The sequence below is a fragment of the Malaclemys terrapin genome, chromosome 4, assembly GCF_027887155.1.
Source record: "Malaclemys terrapin pileata isolate rMalTer1 chromosome 4, rMalTer1.hap1, whole genome shotgun sequence".
In the NCBI taxonomy this organism is placed as follows: Eukaryota; Metazoa; Chordata; order Testudines; family Emydidae; genus Malaclemys; species Malaclemys terrapin.
In genome coordinates this window covers 40,986,159-41,003,665 of record NC_071508.1, presented here as the reverse complement: position 1 = coordinate 41,003,665, position 17,507 = coordinate 40,986,159, and the positions used below count along the sequence as shown (strand labels likewise).

The window sequence follows — 17,507 nt, the reverse complement described above, 5'->3', positions numbered from 1 at the left end:
GTCTGAAAATTTAACCCAATTTTTCAGTCTTGTGACGTAAAGATATTTACCAAAAACCCTTGCCCTACCCATCCCCACCAAATCTAAAAAAGCTGCTTATTTTAATACAATAAAAGCATTGTGTTGGCTACCGAGGATAAAATATTACTCTATAATAAGTTACGGTGCTTAAATAATTAGTACATCTTTTTAGTCAAGTCAGCCTCTTTGAACCTCTTTTATTACAGCATTTGCTTCTAATAGAATCCACATTCCATAAACTGTTCAAATCCCAGATATAGTTATGGTTGGCATTCCACTCCAAATCCTTTTTTCAGTTGTTCATAACTTGGTTAAAATTGTTCCTTTCGGGCATCAAACGTCTCATACCTGGAAACCAGATTTCAACTACTGCACATTGTGCTTTTACAATTCCGCTTTTGTGGCCTGGGGTGATGCAGAGGGGGCGAGGGGGAAATCATACCCTTGCAAAAGTTTCAGGTGACTGGGGCTTTGTTTTAACTTTTCAATGGGGCTTTTTTTCCTTTTAAAAACATAAAAACAAACCCTGTTCTTGTATTGCAGACTCTTCTACACAGCAGTTCTCTGGGTGCTAGGAAGCACTTGTCATGTTGTCAATGAATAAAGAAAACACCATACACAAACAAAGCAAAACAGACTTTTATTCTCTTATGCCTGGAATGAGGCAACACCGGAGCAGCAAACACCACTTTAAGCAACTACACTTTCCTGGACAGCTTCTTGTGCTCAGTGTCAGCGTTCCAAACTCTCCCCATATTTTATATTTATTATTATTAATAAATGGCATTCACCACAGAGTTGGAATCTTTTTATGATATTTTGATTTGTCAAATAATGTAACTGTATAGAGCTGGAAATGTAAGAGGAAAACCAGGCTACAAGTACAACACAATACAGAAAGGAAAAACAAGAGAATAATAAACATTTCACCTACTGACTCAGCAGAATAGCAACAGTTATAGATGCACCATAGTATTAATCAAAAAGTTATCAGAGTCTCACTGCATACATGCCATATCTTGTGGGTCTCTATTTTACTCCCATTTCTGTAACATCCAATATTGACTTGTAATTTACCCACTGGCTTTGACTGTGATATTTGGGACAGAGGCATCTACATTTTTTAAACTGTTTAGTAACATCGGCACGAGCAGCATACACAGCATTTTCTCAACAGAAAGTAGTGACAAAGAACCTAACATAAGTTAATCTCAACTTATCCTACCCTTTTGTTGTGACATTACAACCTCACCCACAATTCCAGAATGGTAACATGAGAAAATGGACATTCTAAAGATAAAAATAGCAAGCATGCATATAGCATGTTACATGGACAAAGTATTGAACAGGCATTAACTAGTTAATCCTCACTGGACCTCTGTAAGGTAGGTAGGTAGGTAGGTAAAGCAGCATTATCCCCATTTTACTGAAGGGTAAAAACAAAGTTGAAGTAGTTTGCCCAGGGTCACAAGCAAGTCAGTGGCAGAGCCCGCACTTGAACTCAGGATCTACAGATTCCCAACCCTGGGCTCATTCCCCCCAGACAACACCGTCTCAACAAAGAACTGCAGAACCAATAGTTCTCACATACTTGTATTCGCCTAATCTCAAAGGATAAAATCTTTAAGGATGCTTATGTGATTTAGGAGTCTGTGGGTTTGTCTACATGGGAAAACTTACCAGCATAGCTATACAGTACAACTACATGGCTATAGCTATGCAGTATAACTCCCCATGCAAACACTCTCTTTCAGGATTTCGAGTACCATTTTTATCCCAAAAGTACCATTGACAGTGATTGGGACTTCCAGTCTTAAGTGACTTTGGCACTTTTGAAATTTTTACCGAAACTAACAAGCGATAAAACGAAGACATGGTTAATTCTTTCATGTCCGCAGTTCCTGGTACTACCCTTATCTACGCCAAGAATCCATGCAAGGAATAAAAAGTCAGCTTCTTGCCACCAAGGAGTTAATTAATAAGAGTGGAAAGAGAAGCATGTGGATGTTGGCATAAGGCAGACAGGATCACAAAAGATGCAGAGCTTGGGAAAAAAATAATCCATAAAACTGAACCAAAAGGCCACATTCTTATGCAAAATCAAATTTCCTGTTCCCATCCAAATTTTTTGCCCCCTTTTGACAGAAAATCCTTGACAGAGTGTCTGGCCCAACAATGGAAAGATACAAGCATAGGCTAAAAAGTCAGTTATTTTTGTGCCATTAGCCAAAGTGCCAACTGCACAAGGGCTCTGTTTACTACTGCCAAAAACAAATCTGTATGAGTATTTAAAAAAAACATTTGTCTTGAACATTCAGCAATGTTTTTAAATCTTTCTTATACTGCAAGGGGAAAAATAAAGGTCTTTCAGCAGACCCAAGAATTACCTTGGAAGCATTTCAAATACAGCAGGAAGAGTTAATGAAAATGGCCTTTCAACCCTGGAGACTTGGGTTCAAATCCTGCCTTACTTCATGAGTGAAAGGAGTTTGTTGAGCTTACCGTAATGCCAATGGATATTAACCAGCATCAGAAAATGATTGCACTACTGCGTGCATTGGCAAAATATGCTTAAAACCCCCCAATTCTATGATAGCAGCAAGTCTTTCAGTCCAGGACTGAGGTTTGGGGGAGAGATAGCTCAGTGGTTTGAGCATTGGCCTGCTAAACCCAGGGTTGTGAGTTCAATCCTTGAGGGGGCCATTTAAGGATCTAGGGAAAAAAATCTGTCTGGGGGTTGGTCCTGCTTTGAGCAGGGGCTTGGTCTAGATGACCTCCTGAGGTCCCTTCCAACCCTGATATTCTATGATTCATTGGCTGAACTGTGCATGCAAGAAGCTAGCACTAAGCACTATTTCTTGGCTCTAGCTAGGAATGTTAATCTCTCATTTTTATAAATATTAAATTCACTTTTTAAAAGTCAAACTTCCTGAATAATAAAATCAAGATTTTTCCCAACAATCTGTGTGACTTATACTTTACTGAAACACTGCTACTGTTGTACTATTAGCCCCCAACTATTGCCTCTTAAGTAAACCTCATATGTGGCATCTCACATCTAACTTTGGAATTTCATCATGAGATCTCTCTCTAGTTTCTTACTTAGATAATTTTCTCTAGTTCACATTGTCTAAGAGAGCAAATTTCACAAGACTTCTGGCACAAAGCCTTGCCTTACTTTTTTTCAATTAAACATAATGCATGAAAACACGAATAAGGCAGAGTGATGAAAATTTCCTAGCATAATTACTTCATACATCTCTCCACAAAGAGCTGTCCCAGAGGGAAGAAAGGAACTATTCATCTTCAGCAGTAGAGAAATGGCATTACTGGTTTAAATCTTAATTTGGCATTTTTCTGTATGGATCATTCCATTATAACTAATTAAATCTGAGGTTGGCACAGTGGGTTAACTGCAGAGTAACACAAAGACCTGGATTCAAGCAACTGTAGGGTTACCATACGTCCGGATTTTCCCGGACATGTCCGGCTTTTGGGGGCTCAAATCCCCGTCCGGGGGGAAATCCCCAAAAGCCGGGCATGTCCGGGAAAATCGGGAGGGCTCTTTGGCCGGGGCCACAGGGCCGGGGGCATGGTGCCGAGCCCGGCCGGGCGCGCGGTGCCGGTCCGGGGTCGCAGTGCCGGTCCGGGGTGGGCGCGGGGCCGGGCGGGGAGCCGGGGGCGCGGTGCCGGTCCGGGGTCCGGGAGGTCCGCTGGGCCGCGAGGTCCGCGGGCCAGTCCGGGCCCGCGAGCCGGGGGCTCCGCTGGGCCGGGAGGTCCGCGGGGCCGGGGGGTCCGCGGGGCCGGGGGGTCCGCGGGGCCGGGGGAGCCGGGGGGTCCGCGGGACCGGGGGGTCCGCTGGGTCCGCTGGGCCGCAGGGTCCGCGGGTCCGGGGGAGCCGGGGGGTCCGCGGGGCCCGCTGGGCCGCGAGTCGGGGGGGGGGGGGGAGGGGCGCGGGGCCGGGAGGTCCGCGGGGCCGCGAGCCGGGGGGGGGGCCGCGGGGCTGGGAGGTCCGCGGGGCCGCGAGCCGGGGGGTCCGCGGGACCGGGGGGTCTGCTGGGTCCGCTGGGCCGCGGGGGGCCGGCAGTGCTGGGCGGGCCGGGGGTGGTGGGCCGGGGCCGGCCCAGGCTGGAGCCGCCAGGGGGCCAGCCTGCGCCGCGCCTCCTCCCCCCCCCCCCCCGCCCCTTACCTGCTACAGGCTTCCCGCGACTCAAATGTTCACAGGAAGCAGGGGAGGGGGCGGAGACTTCGGGAGGGGGCGGAGTGGGGGCGTGGGCGGGGCTGGGGGCGGGGCCGGGGCCCCTGGGGGTGTCCTCCATTTGGAGGCACAAAATATGGTAACCCTAAGCAACTGTCCCGCCACATGAGTTCCCAAAACATGTCAAAAACATTGTTCTTTAGGATACAGCCAAAAGGTAACAGCTGAGTTGCCCCTCCATCACAGCAGCAACTACTGACCAATGAATACAAGGGAACAAACCTCTACCTTTAAGTCCATTGCCCAGCTGAGAAAAACATGGTCCTGCAATGGCTTCCCTCTAACGGGCCTCATTTCAGAAAAGCACACGAAAGCACTCTGAAGTGCCACTGAAAATGGAATACTAGCACAAAAAGTGTGATAGAAGCATCTGCATAGACCACTCAGAAGGGTTCTGTGAATCATTAATAGTCAGCGGGACACAAATTGAGAATCACAGCCTGAACCACTACTCAGAATTACAACAGATATTTCTACACCTCCCACACTGGCAATAAACTAAAGGGAATCATTGGTTTTTACTTCTGCTATGGCAGAAGCATGCCATTTTTGGAAAAGATAGATGCAACACAGCTATGTGGGTACTTATATGTGCAGCATCCCCATAGTACCTGAGGGCGCATTTATTCCCAGTGCCACTGTGAAATAGAGAAGTATTACCATTTCCATTTTACAAGAGGGAAGCTTTGGTCCAAACGGGTGACTTTGGGTGCTCAGTGCTTCTGAAAATCAGGCACAAAAATTGTCTCCTAAATTTGTGAACGCTGAGCTCCTCCACTCTCCAGAGAAATTAGGAAAAATCTGGGAAATGAAACCAATCAAGCCCCTCTTCAACCCTGGTACGTTATTAACGGTCTACTCAAACTGGTTATTTAGCATGATTTCAAACAGTGAGGCCCTCAGTCAGAGTACATATGTAGACTTTCCACATATGATCCTCTCTCTCTCCTCCCATTCATGTTTTGAAGAGCAATGGACTAGTTATCAGTGGCATCTGAATTGGCACCCATTGACTTGAATAAGGTCATTCACACTTCAGAGCTTACATTTCAGACTCTCCAAACTCAGGCAGTTATTACTGCATTTGTTATACTTGGGTGATATTTTCAAGCTTTTCTGTGCAACCATAATAGCTAGAGACTTTTGTTTTTAACAAAAGCTGAGACTTCTGGAGAACATTTGGGAGGTCCATCTGTGCCCTGTTAACTAACCCTTTACATCCTCTGTTCCTATGCTGGGAAGCATGCCCCACATTTTAGGAAACCCTAGATCAATGCCCTGTCTACACATTAAACTTAACTTGGAATAAGGCAGAGTGTAAATTTAAAGAGGATTAACTAGTCCTGATTAATTTGGAATAAGAGCATCCACACATGGAGTTAATCAGGAATGGTTATTTCAGAATAACTTTCTGTGCAGACAAATTGTAAGTGACATGACCAAGGTTACACGGGAAATATGTAGCAGAGGCAGGAACTGAATCCAGTTCCCAGTCCAATGCTTTACCTATAAGATACCTAGTTTCTCTTCATACATACCAGACAGAAGACACTTGAAATGCAGATGTGTGTTTTATAAGTGAATAAACAGAATGGTATGGGAGATATTTCCAAGAGTTGGTGCAGCTGCTTATCCAACTATATATATTACTCCATCCATACCCAAAGAGCTGAGCACGTTGTTTATGGAATCATAGAGTCCTTATCTTAAGCATTTTGACTTAGATCTGAGCATCTCAAACAGACCCTCTTTATTCAAACCTTAATATTGAACTATTAAGCAGCCAAAGCTGCTACTGTAGAAAGACAAGAAGAGCCTTACCTGCTTTACAGGTCTTGCCATCATCTTCCAGCTGCACTCCAGTGGGACAGGCACAGCTGTAGAAGGGGTCTCTGGGAGACAGCAGGCAAAGGTGAGAGCAGCCTCCATTGTTTTCTTCGCAGGGAGTATGAACTTCAAGAAATCACAAGAACTGGAATTTATTTTACTTCTCTATAGAGTGACAAAGTCCAACCAGACCACTATATACACCTCTACCCCGATATAACACGAATTCGGATATAACGCGGTAAAGCAGTGCTCCGGGGGAAAGGGGGGGGAGGCTGCGCACTCCGGCAGAGCAAAGCAAGTTCGATATAATGCGGTTTCACCTATAACGCGGTAAGATGTTTGGTTCCCGAGGACAGCGTTATATCAGGTTAGAGGTGTACTGCAATCCATACCTGCCACACAGACATCACCACTCCCATCTAGTTGTGCCCAGTCTTAGCACTAAAGGATAAATGAGCTATAAAACAGCAATTTTTTAAAAGTGACTGGTGATTGTGAGTGCCTCTACTCCTAGGTGCCCAACTTGAGATAATTAAAAGGGCCTGATTTTCAAAGGGCAGGTGCTCAGCATTTTCTGACTATCAGGTTCCTTAAATGTGTTTTCAGTTGGGCACGAAATAATCAAGGCACCTAACAAAGCCACTTTGGCAAACTAAAAGAACGTTTTTCTATAACCAAACAACATGATATGAGGAGAAGGACTTTTGAGGGAGGAAAGGGGGAGGGGGGTAAATAGAGGTTGCTACATTGTGGTGGTAGTAAAAATCTTTTCAGACCCAAAATCCTTCACAAAGGTGTAGCATTCTAGCATCTCCAAACATCTGATGCAGTGGGAAACAGAGGAATGTCTTGCATTTTCATTCATTTTAGGAAAAGAGGCTGCAAATGTCTGAACCTTTCCCTCTCCCCCTCTTGCCCTGCCACCTTTTTTTAAAAACAGTTTTGAAGATGCAAATGCAATAAATTGAAAAAAAATCTCTTAACTTTAACTGGAATAAATAATACCATAAGAGATACAAACCCCCTATTTAAATAATTCTAGAGAACGTTGCCATGTTTGAATGATTGCAAGCTGCCCATGACTACCCAGAAATCACCCACATCACACACACACTCTATAGTGTATGTGCATGTGTGCGCATGCGAGCGCAGATATATAATTTGCAGCTATGCACAGCTCAATCCATCATCAAGTTCTGTGAGGTTTTTTGAAGCTGTTAATAAAAGAGCTGGGGTGATTTGGTTTGTTAGTTACTTCCATTGAGAGCCATGCAAAAGAAGAGGAGGAGGAATCTGAACCTGATCCCAGTGAAGTCAATGGCATCTGAGCTATTTCCAGCAGATGCTATTTCCTATGCACCACGTTTTCCTTGCTACTGGTCCAGAAATACTGTGACCCAAGGGTGGGACGTTTTCTCAGCTCAGAGAAATGACAAGAATTCAACACACACACACACACACACACACACACACACACACACACACAGCCCCCTCCCGCCGCCCCCCCCCCCCACACACACACCCCACCCACATCTGGAGCTCTGTGCAATGGTACTACACATACCTCACAACCGCCACTGAAATCTTACACCTGTTTCTCAACTAAGCAGATCCCAAATTCCTTTGATTTACTTCAAGCCTGTTTACTGCCTTCCTAAAACTACCTTAAAAAACACAGCATTACATTCAGGGAACAAACCTTTCAGTTTGGTTAAATTTAAGAGTAAACCCAGAAGGCAGAGTTTCTGGTGAAGACACATGATACTTATCCCCAGGGCTAAATTACATGCATATTTCCCTTCTGATTTGATTCAATCTGTGCCCTATGTGCTTCGCAACAGGCTCCCCAAACTACTACTCCCAGGACAACGCAGGAAGAACACAGGCTAACAGCTCTGCGAAACACAACACATACAATAAAGAGTCCTGTGGCACCTTAGAGACTAACAGACGTATCGGAGCATAAGCATAAATTTCCACCACATGCGTCTGACGAAGTGGGTATTCATCCACGAAAGCTTATGCTCCAATATGTCTGTTAGTCTCTAAGGTGCCACAGGACTCTCTTTTGCTTTTTTCAGATCCAGACTAACACTGCTACCCCTCTGATACTTAACACATACAATGGGACATATTCCCTTCTCCATCCTCTGCACAGAACTCCCACTGATGACATTAATGGGAACTCCACGCATACAGTATAAAGGTAAGAATATGGGCCCCAATGTTTGTTACATACAGCAGCACAGATCTTTCCCTTATGCCCATTCTGGAGCACTAAAGTGGTGATGTTAACTCATGAAATTGTGGTCACACATTGGCAATCAAATCCCCCCTGTAAAAAAACAACAACCTAGAATCAAATCCCCCCTGTAAAAAAAAAAAACACCTCTAATTCCTTATACCATAAGGAATACGTGTTAAATTCCTCTTATTGCTTTTTTTTTTTTTATTAAATTACTTATTTTTAAAAGAAGATGGACAGAGCTAACATTCCCTGCCATTAATCTCCAGATACCAGAGGTTAAAATCCTAACAAAGGTCACAGGGTAAAATGAGCTCACTGGTCTTACCCCAGAGCCTTACCTTTGTTTGGATAAAAGTTTCTAACAAGCCTCATCTACACTAGGGATTTTTCCAATGTAACATTTAAGCAATGTGTCAGAGACTTGATACAAGCAGGATGAGCGGACATGGTGTTTAAATACATTGTTGCTTGCCTGGAGCCTTGTCTACACTAGCATTCAGTAATGACTGTGGGAAATGTTGGGCAAAAAACCCGAGTATAGACATACTCTTTGGTCAGCCAGTGTCAATGGAGGAAAAAAAGTTTTAAGAACACATTCTGACCAGACTTAATCCTGGTTTGGCCCTACTCTCATTTGCCAGCCAAATTCTCTTAGAAACCACTGCAGCAGGCGTCACATTTTAAGGAAATTTAAAGCAAGCAAATGAGCTTATGAGGCTGAATTTAAACATCATGAAGGAGCGAAGTGCAAAAACAAAAAGGTTTTGCTTTGCAGCTCCTATTTAACCAAGTTATCCTCCCAACATCCCTCTGGGTAGGTTAAAATAAGTTTCACCTTCATTTTCTAGATGGGGATAACAGGGAAATGTCTATCCAGAGCAACCTAGCAAGACAGCGGCAGAGGATTAGAACTCAGGGAATGCCTAGCCTCCAATCCCACATTCAGTCCACAAGTTACAAGTGACTTCCAAATAGTCAAGCTGTTCCACCATGGCTAAGCTTAGGCATCAGAAACTGGTGTGGCCTCACACAAAGGGATCCTCCTCAGATTCTTAATTTATAACAAGAATGATGAACCTGATGGTGAAGTCAATGGGATTTTTACCTACATAGGACTGAAGGTCTGGCTCCAGAATGTTTACTAGCTGCTTTGCTGCCAATCTGACACCCACACTATATATCCCCACAGGTGATATGCCTGTGAAGTCCTTATTTTACATGACTAGGTCTGTATGTCCCAGATCTAGAAGAGCAATTAACATAAGTAACTAAGCTCATGAGTAGTCCCCACTGACTTCAATGGAACTCACGAATTTAAAATTACACAGTTGCTTAATTGTTCTGCTGGACCTTGGTTTATGTTACCAAAATGTAACATAATTCAAGCTGGGATTTTTGAAGACAACTAAAGGAGCTAAGTACCCTATCCCCCATTACATTTCCTGGAAAGTTTAGCATCTAATTTATTTTGGACCCTTTGAAGCTATCAGACCTAATTCACACTAACATTTTTATTAGTAACATTTTTCTCCACCAAAACCAATAATAATATACAGTGTGTTAGAGAAATTACAGAAAAACCTGAAACATACAGTATGGCTGCCGCTCTGGACTCAAGACTTGGATGTCCATCGGTGAGTAAAGTGCATTCAGTATTTCTCTCTTTTTCTCTCCGGTCCTTTTGTCACAGGCATGAATGGAGCGAGTCTGCCAGTCTGTCCAATACAACGTCTCTCCAGACAGTGTCAGCGCAAATGGGTGAGTGAGACTCCCTTCCACAACCTTTTGCCTAGGGTTGTGAAATAGGAGAGAGAGAACATGAAACATTAATAACATCGATTCTGTAAATCACCAGACATGTAGGTATCTGGGCTTTTTAAAAGTCACATTTTTAATTTTATATATTAACCCTTATGCTTTACAACAGCCTCCACTGTTAATCTGCCATCTGTTCATTGCTTCCAACTCAAATCCAAAAAAGTTATCCACCTCATTTTACACATGGTCACTATGGTAGAATCCAGAAAAATGTTTCTAAATTTTTCCAAAACTGTGATACCAGAATGTAAGTTAAGTACAAATTTGACAGAATACAAACTTGACTCTCTTTAAGTGTATATAGACATATATATAAATATAATGACCCAGTTTATGGCCAGTTTATGCCATGTAAAATATTCCAGGACACCATAACAGAGGGCACCTTACAAATGTATGCAATAAAAATGTATGCAGGATTTGTAAATGGAAAGTTAGACTATGACTGCTTCATAGCAGTAAATTTGGGAATATTTAGGCAATCAAGAAACAAAAATATATTGTGTTTCATAGCAACAAGAGCTCTGATTCAGTAACAAACTGACCCCCTGCAAGGCAACATCAAGGTTCTCTAACATAGCTGAACAAATGTCCGACAGTTGAGTCTTAGAAGAAATGGAGACTGCAGAACACTCGTCATTATTAAAATGCTAATTATTATTTTTGTCCTCATGCCACATCTGGAATCACTGCCCAGGTCTATACCATCAACTTCCAGTTCTTCTTTTGCCTCTTTATCAAGGCCCCACTCTTCATTACATCAAAGAAATGACTGAGGCAAGTGCCCAGATGTTCTCTTTTTAAATTATCCCACACCATCACTTCCCATCAAGAACAGTTTCTTCAGATCATCAACAGATTATACTTCTCAAGAGAAATTTTTGGATATCAGAGTAAGAACATCTGTGCTGAATCTCACAAAATCATGGGTCATCATTGATGGCATCTGGTATGACATTTTGGGGTGCTAATAAGAGCAAGTGTCTTCGCGACATGAAGACCCACCTAATCTCAGGATTAGGAGGAAGAATCATTACTGGTATTTCTCAAAACCTCTCACCCACTGGAGCGTCAGTAATTTCCTGATCTCCTCTCAAACAGAATTAAATCCGTGGGAGCGAACCTTTTAATGCTGGAAATGCTGGTTAGCCATTACTTTCTCAGAGTTCTATACACTTTTTTCCTCTATCAACTGTGGTTTAAACAGAAATAAGAGTGATTTATTCCTTGAGGATTTTTCTTGATCAATAGCTTTGTGGACTTTTAATTCTTATATTTCTAATTAAATATTTTATATGCACATGCATGCTAGTGAGAGGCCTTCTTTATACTGGACTTCTGATATCCCCCATTTACTTGGCATTAAAGTTCTTAGGCCTACAGTAAGAAGAGGTTATACAGCTTGTGCAGTAACTGTGGTTCTTCGAGATGTGTCCCGCTGTGGGTGCTCCATTTCAGGTGCACATGCGCCTGTTGGGCCCTTGATCAGAGATTTTCTATTAGCAGTGTCCATTTGGTCTGTGCATGCGCTCTACATAACTTTGTGCCATACACCCAGGGTATACAGAGCTGCACAGGTGAACTGCCCTCAGTTCCTTCTCTATCTGAATGTCCAACAAAGAACAGTCCAAAGCAGAGGGGAAGGAGAGAGGGTAGTGAAGCTCCCATAGCAACACACATCTCAAGGAACCACAGTTACTGTACAAGGTGGGTAACCTTCTTCTTCTTCTAGTAGCATCCTTATGACTGCTCCATTTCAAGTGGCTCCCGAGCAGCATCCTCACAGGGAGAAGAGAGCTTCGGAAGCAAGTCCAAGACTGAAAACAATATAGTAGAACCAAGCACCACATCAGATCTGATGGCGTGGACCGAGGCACAGTGTTTAGAAAAAGCATGCACTGAGGCCCATGGAGCAGCTCTGCATATCTCAGACTCGGGTATGTTCTTGAATAAAGCTCTGGAAATTGCCTTTGATTTGGTAGAGAGTGTGCTATCATCTTTTGGGGGAGGCAGAACACTGGCTGCATCCTACCAAGTAACGATATACCCAGAGATCCACCTCCAAAGTCTCTGTGTAGAGATCGCTGACTCCTTGGATCTTTCTGAGATCGAGACAAACAGTCTAGGTGATTTCCGAAATTGCTTGGTCCTATCTAGATAAAAGGCCAATGCCCATCTCGCATGTAAAGTATGAAAAGAGGTCTCCCATTGAGACTAATGTGGTTTAAGGAAAAAATCTGGTACAAGAATGGCCTAGTTAAGATGAAAATCCAACAGCCCTTTGGGTAAGAATTTAGGGTGTGGCCATAAAGAGACCTTGTCCTTGAAAAATACCATAAATGGGAGGAGAGGGGGTGTCTCCCCTCTAAGCCCCAGTCTCCCCAATCCTGGTGGCCAATGTGATAGCTACTAGAAAGGCCGTCTTCATAGATAAGTGAAGCAAGATGACAAAGGTTCAAACGGCGGTCCCTTGAGGTATCTAAGTACCAGGTTGAGATCCCAAGAAAGAGTAGGATCCTTAACCAAATATGAGCAAATATGGAAAACCCTTCTAGTGGGGGATGAAATGCTGATCTTACAGCCAAATGAACCTTAATAGAGCTAATTGATAACCCTGATTTTTTCACATCCAGCAGGTAATTCAAGATGATTGGGAGTGAAGAGGATACAGGCACACGACAGTGACACCAGTAGTTGAACCTTTTCCATTTCTGAAGGGAAGTAATTCGAGTCGATTCCCTTCTACTGTTTAGTAATACCTGTTGTACTCCTGTCGAGCATGTGGATTCTAATCCTGTGAACCATCTAAGAGCCATGCTTGGAGGTGGGGGACCCCTAAGGATGAGGTGAAGCATGTAACCTGCATCATGAGACAGGAGATGAGGGATGGTCAGAAGCTTGAATGCTGATTGGACACACACATGAAGCAGGTGAGGATACCAAGCCTGTCTCGACCAGACTGGTACTGTAAGAATAACCCTGACCTTGTCCTGTCTGACCTTTTTTTAATCACTCTTAGTATTAGAAGTGGTGGACGGAATGCGTGGAAAAGGCCCTTAAGTCCAGGGAAGGAGAAACACATCCCCTAAAGAGTAGTGACCTAGGCTGACTCTTGGGCAGAATAGTGGGCACTTCTGGTTGCTGAATGTGTCAAATAGAACCACCGGTGGAAGTCCCCACCTTTGGAATATCCCATGAAGAATCCGAGTCCAACTCCCATTCATAGACCTGGGAGAAACTCCCCTGCTGAGCAGATCAGCTATGACATTCCAGCTTCCAGGAAGGAAAGGAGCTGAGTTCTGAATCTGATGGGCTAACATAACAGTTCCATAACTTTATAGCTTTGGCACACAGAGAGGGGGCTCTTGCTCCTCCTTGTTTGTTGATATAGAACATGCAAGCCACATTGTCCATCATTGATTTGTCCGTGATTGATTTGCCCTTGATTGTGGGGAGGGAGGGGGAGGGAGAACTGAAGGTAGAATTCCTGACCACCTTGAGTTCCAATAGGTTGACCTATAGACTGTCTTCCTGAGGTGACCGTTGTGACGATATAGAAGTGTGTTCCCCTACCCAACAGCCCATTATCACAGTTATTGCTTGAGCTTGGTGGATGGAAGAGACACCTGTGCAGATACTGAGTTGATTTTTCTAGCAGTCTAGGGAGTTCTTCACCTGGAGGGGACCCGTGACCTGATCTGCTCAAGTTATGAATCTGTCTGTGGGAAGGAAGGCCCTGATTGCCAAAGAATCCAAGTACCCTCCTATGAATTGTATTCTTTGTACAGGAGCTAAGGTGGATTTCTTTTTTATGTTTCGCTGGATAGCCAATCCTTGGAAGAGAGAAAGGCCATCCGAGAGGAAGCCTGTACTGCTTCGTAAGATCAGCCCTTAAGTAGCCAGTCATCGGGATATGGGAAGACTAAACTCACATCTTGACGAAGATAAGCAGATACTACCACTATAACCTTTGAGAACACCCTGGAGCTAAAAAGAGACGGAAGAGAAATACTTCATATTGAAAATGATCCTGGTCCATGTAGATATTTCCTGTGTGCAGGATGTATTGCTGTATGTAAATTGGTTTTCGGCCCTCTACTTACAGGACACCCATCTCCTGCCTCTAGAGAAGGAATTATAGCAGCCAAAGTCACCATCATGAACTTGAGAGTTTACTATCAGAGGGGTAGCCATGTTAGTCTGGAGCAGTAAAAAGCGACAAAGAGTCCTGTGGCACCTTATAGAAGTGGGTATTCACCCACGAAAGCTTATGCTCCAATACGTCTGTGAGTCTATAAGGTGCCACAGGACTGTCGCTTTTTGAGAGTTTACGAATTTGTTCCGTCTTCTCAGATCTAAGATCTGTCTCCATTCTTCATCCTTCTTTAGCATAAGAAAACACTTTGAGTAAAACCCTTTTCCCCTGTGAGGAGAGAAAGAGTTCACTTCTTGACTCAGTATAGCTCATGAGAGGGGGCCCTGAAGTAAAGTGGGTGGTACAGCCCAATGTTATAAGCTCCCAGGACCCACTTGTCCATTGTAATATGCCACCGAAACTGTTTGAAATGGGAAAGGTGGTCTCCAAAAGACGGAATATGGGTGAACGGTGGCAGCTTGCAAACTAGAGGTGAGGGAGGAAGTGAACCCTTGACAAACCCGTCAAAATTATTGTTTCAATGATGACTGGGTACTCGCAGAAGGAGGGTGAGGAGCTTTCTTCCTCTGGAATCTGTCTCTCTTTCTAGAGGGTTCAGTGGTTTCGTCAAATCCAGAGAAATGGGCAGGGTGCGATCTATGGGCAGTTTGAGATCTGCTAAATCTCCTCTTGTTCATGGGGGTGTATATAGCCAGAGACCTCCAGATGGCCTGGAACTCCTTCAAGGTGTGGAGAGACTCATCCGCAGTCCCAGAGAAGAGCTTCCAACCACCACATAACAGAAGATCCTCACAATATTCTGAGCCTCTCGTGGGAACCATGACACCCTGCACATAACAACGGCACTGGAGATGGGTCTGACGGTGGTATCCACAATATTCTGGCTAATAACTGACTCTCCATGATGACGGCCTGAAAGTGTTTTCTATGCTCTTGTGGAAGGGCTGCAAACTTACTGTAATTCGTGAAATCATATTTGGCCATGATTACCTGATGGTTTGAGATCTGAAATTGGAGAGTTATGGATGAGTAAGCTTTTTGTCCAAAAAGATATAGCCTCTTCTTATCCTTATCATAAGGGGAAGACCTAGAGTAATGCTGTTTACCCCTCTCATTTACAGCACCCACTACCAGGGTATGAGATTGGTCTGGGGGGACAAAAATTCTGAGTCCCTGAGAGAAACATAATATTTTTTTATCCGCCTGCTTGCAAGTTGGCAGGACAGTGACAGGAGTTTGCCATACAGTCTTTGCAGCATCTAGGAGAGCTTCATTAATGGGTAGCTCGAGCCAGGTGGGTAGTGCTGACTGCAGAATGTCCAGAAGCTTGTGTTGGGAGTCTTTAATCTCATCAAGGGGTATCCAGGAGTGTCAGCCATGCTCTTCACAAGCTCCTGGAATTGGCGAAAATTGTCGGTCATCGATGGTGGTGGAGGCATGACTGCCTCGGTCCAGAGACGAGGATGAAATAGAAATTTGAGGAGTGGCTTCCTTATCCACCCTCATCCCCCGCTATTCAAAGGTCTTCTTATGTTGGGGGTTTGGTAGAAGAGACTCTTCTACCAAACCCCCAACATAAGAAGACCATTGACAGGTTTGACAAATGGCTGCCCAAGGATCCCAGTATGGCCACTGGGGGGCCTATGCGGGAGAGGGAGTGGCAGCCAGGATCCCACCACTCCTCTCACAGACAAGGATCCTTGTCAAAATTTGGTTTCTTATGCTAATGTGGAGAGTAACCCCATACTGATAAAGAGGAGATTGACTGAATGTCTCCTTCATCCTCCTCAATGTCCTCCAATGGGGAGGCCCCAGTAGAAAAAGGTGGAGAATCTTGCGGTACCGGGGAGCAATGGCAATGGCAATCCAGTGGCTGGATCTTGGCACCAAGAGTCATTCAGTACCCAGAAGCACTGGGGACTCCAGCTTGTCTAAAACTGACTGGTCTCTGGAGTAGCAAAATTCTTGTGGTACCAAGTGGGTCAGTAGCGACGCAGCAATTGAGGTTGATAGTACTGTTGATCTGTAGGCACAGTGGCCAAAGGTGTCTTGATGCTTTGATTGTGCCAGTACGGACAATGCTGAGTGAGAAGGCACCGATGGAAAGTCTAATGTAGGTGGTGCCAATCTAGAAGAATGTATATCTGGGCCTCCCTATCCTTCATAGATGGTAGCAGGGGCCTGCTGGAGCCTTGCTTCCCCGACGCGCTCCAGGATCTCCCACCACTAGCGGAAGAAGGGTCCTTTGCCTCCACAGAACTGAATTGAGAGGTCAAGGCCTCCAACACCGGAGATGTGGCAGGAGATACGGACTTTTTGGGAGCTAGCTACTTGTGGTGGGAGACGGAGCTCCTCCTCTTTGGAGCTTTCCCTGAGTCCTCCGAAGTCTTCTCCCTCTTGGGGGAGACCAAGCCAAAGGGGCACTGGAGCTGTCCAGAGACTAACGTACACTGGGGGAGGTGTCCTGACCTGACTCGGAAGCAGGTTGAAGAGAGCACTCCCTCATCAGAAGCCTCAAATTTAGTTTCCCAATTCTTCCATGCTCCAGATTTGAGAGCTACACAAAAGTTACCCTTTTGGGCAATATGGGACTCTCCCAAGCAATAGATACCCTTTAGAGTGGCCGTCGCTGAAGGGATAGCCTCCTAACAAGATAGGCAGCATTTGAAAGCTGGTGAGCCAGGCATGCCCAGACAGGCCAGATAAATTCCCTTGAAAAAACTAACTTATTCTGCACTAACAAAAACTAACACTAACTAGAAACACCAAACTAACTAAGAACAACTGTAGAACATGGCATGGCATGCACAAGGCAGACACACTACAGCTCCTTCTCAGGCCAAGGCTGTAGAGAAGGAACGGAGGTGATTTGCCCAAGCAGCTCTATATACTCTCGGTGTTCGGCACAAGATTTTATAGAGTACACACACAGGCTGAACAGAGACTGCTAATGGAAAATCTCCAATCAGGAGCTTGAGAGGCGCAAGGGTACCAGAAGAGGAGAAGGATGGACTGAAAACCACACAACTGGGAAGTTTGGAGCTGCTTCTAAACTTGGCGTGTCAGGCCAGCTCTAACTTACAAACTTAGCCCTGGTCTACACGACGAGTTTAGGTCGAATTTAGCAGCATTAGATCAATTTAACCCTGCACCCATCCACACGACGAAGCCATTTT

At 44.5% G+C, this 17,507-nt stretch overlaps 1 protein-coding gene across 2 annotated transcripts in view; it reads right to left on the bottom strand.

Moving 5' to 3' along the window:
• Window positions 1-17,507, bottom strand: part of LRP5 (LDL receptor related protein 5) — a 274,633-nt gene that overhangs the window by 150,020 nt on the left and 107,106 nt on the right. For both annotated transcript variants that reach the window (XM_054026734.1, XM_054026735.1), the window contains exons 4-5: window positions 9,950-10,146; window positions 6,101-6,232 (exon numbers count right to left, since the gene is read on the bottom strand). In XM_054026734.1, coding sequence (XP_053882709.1) covers window positions 6,101-6,232; window positions 9,950-10,146 — 329 coding nt within the window. The remainder of the gene's footprint in view (window positions 1-6,100; window positions 6,233-9,949; window positions 10,147-17,507) is intronic.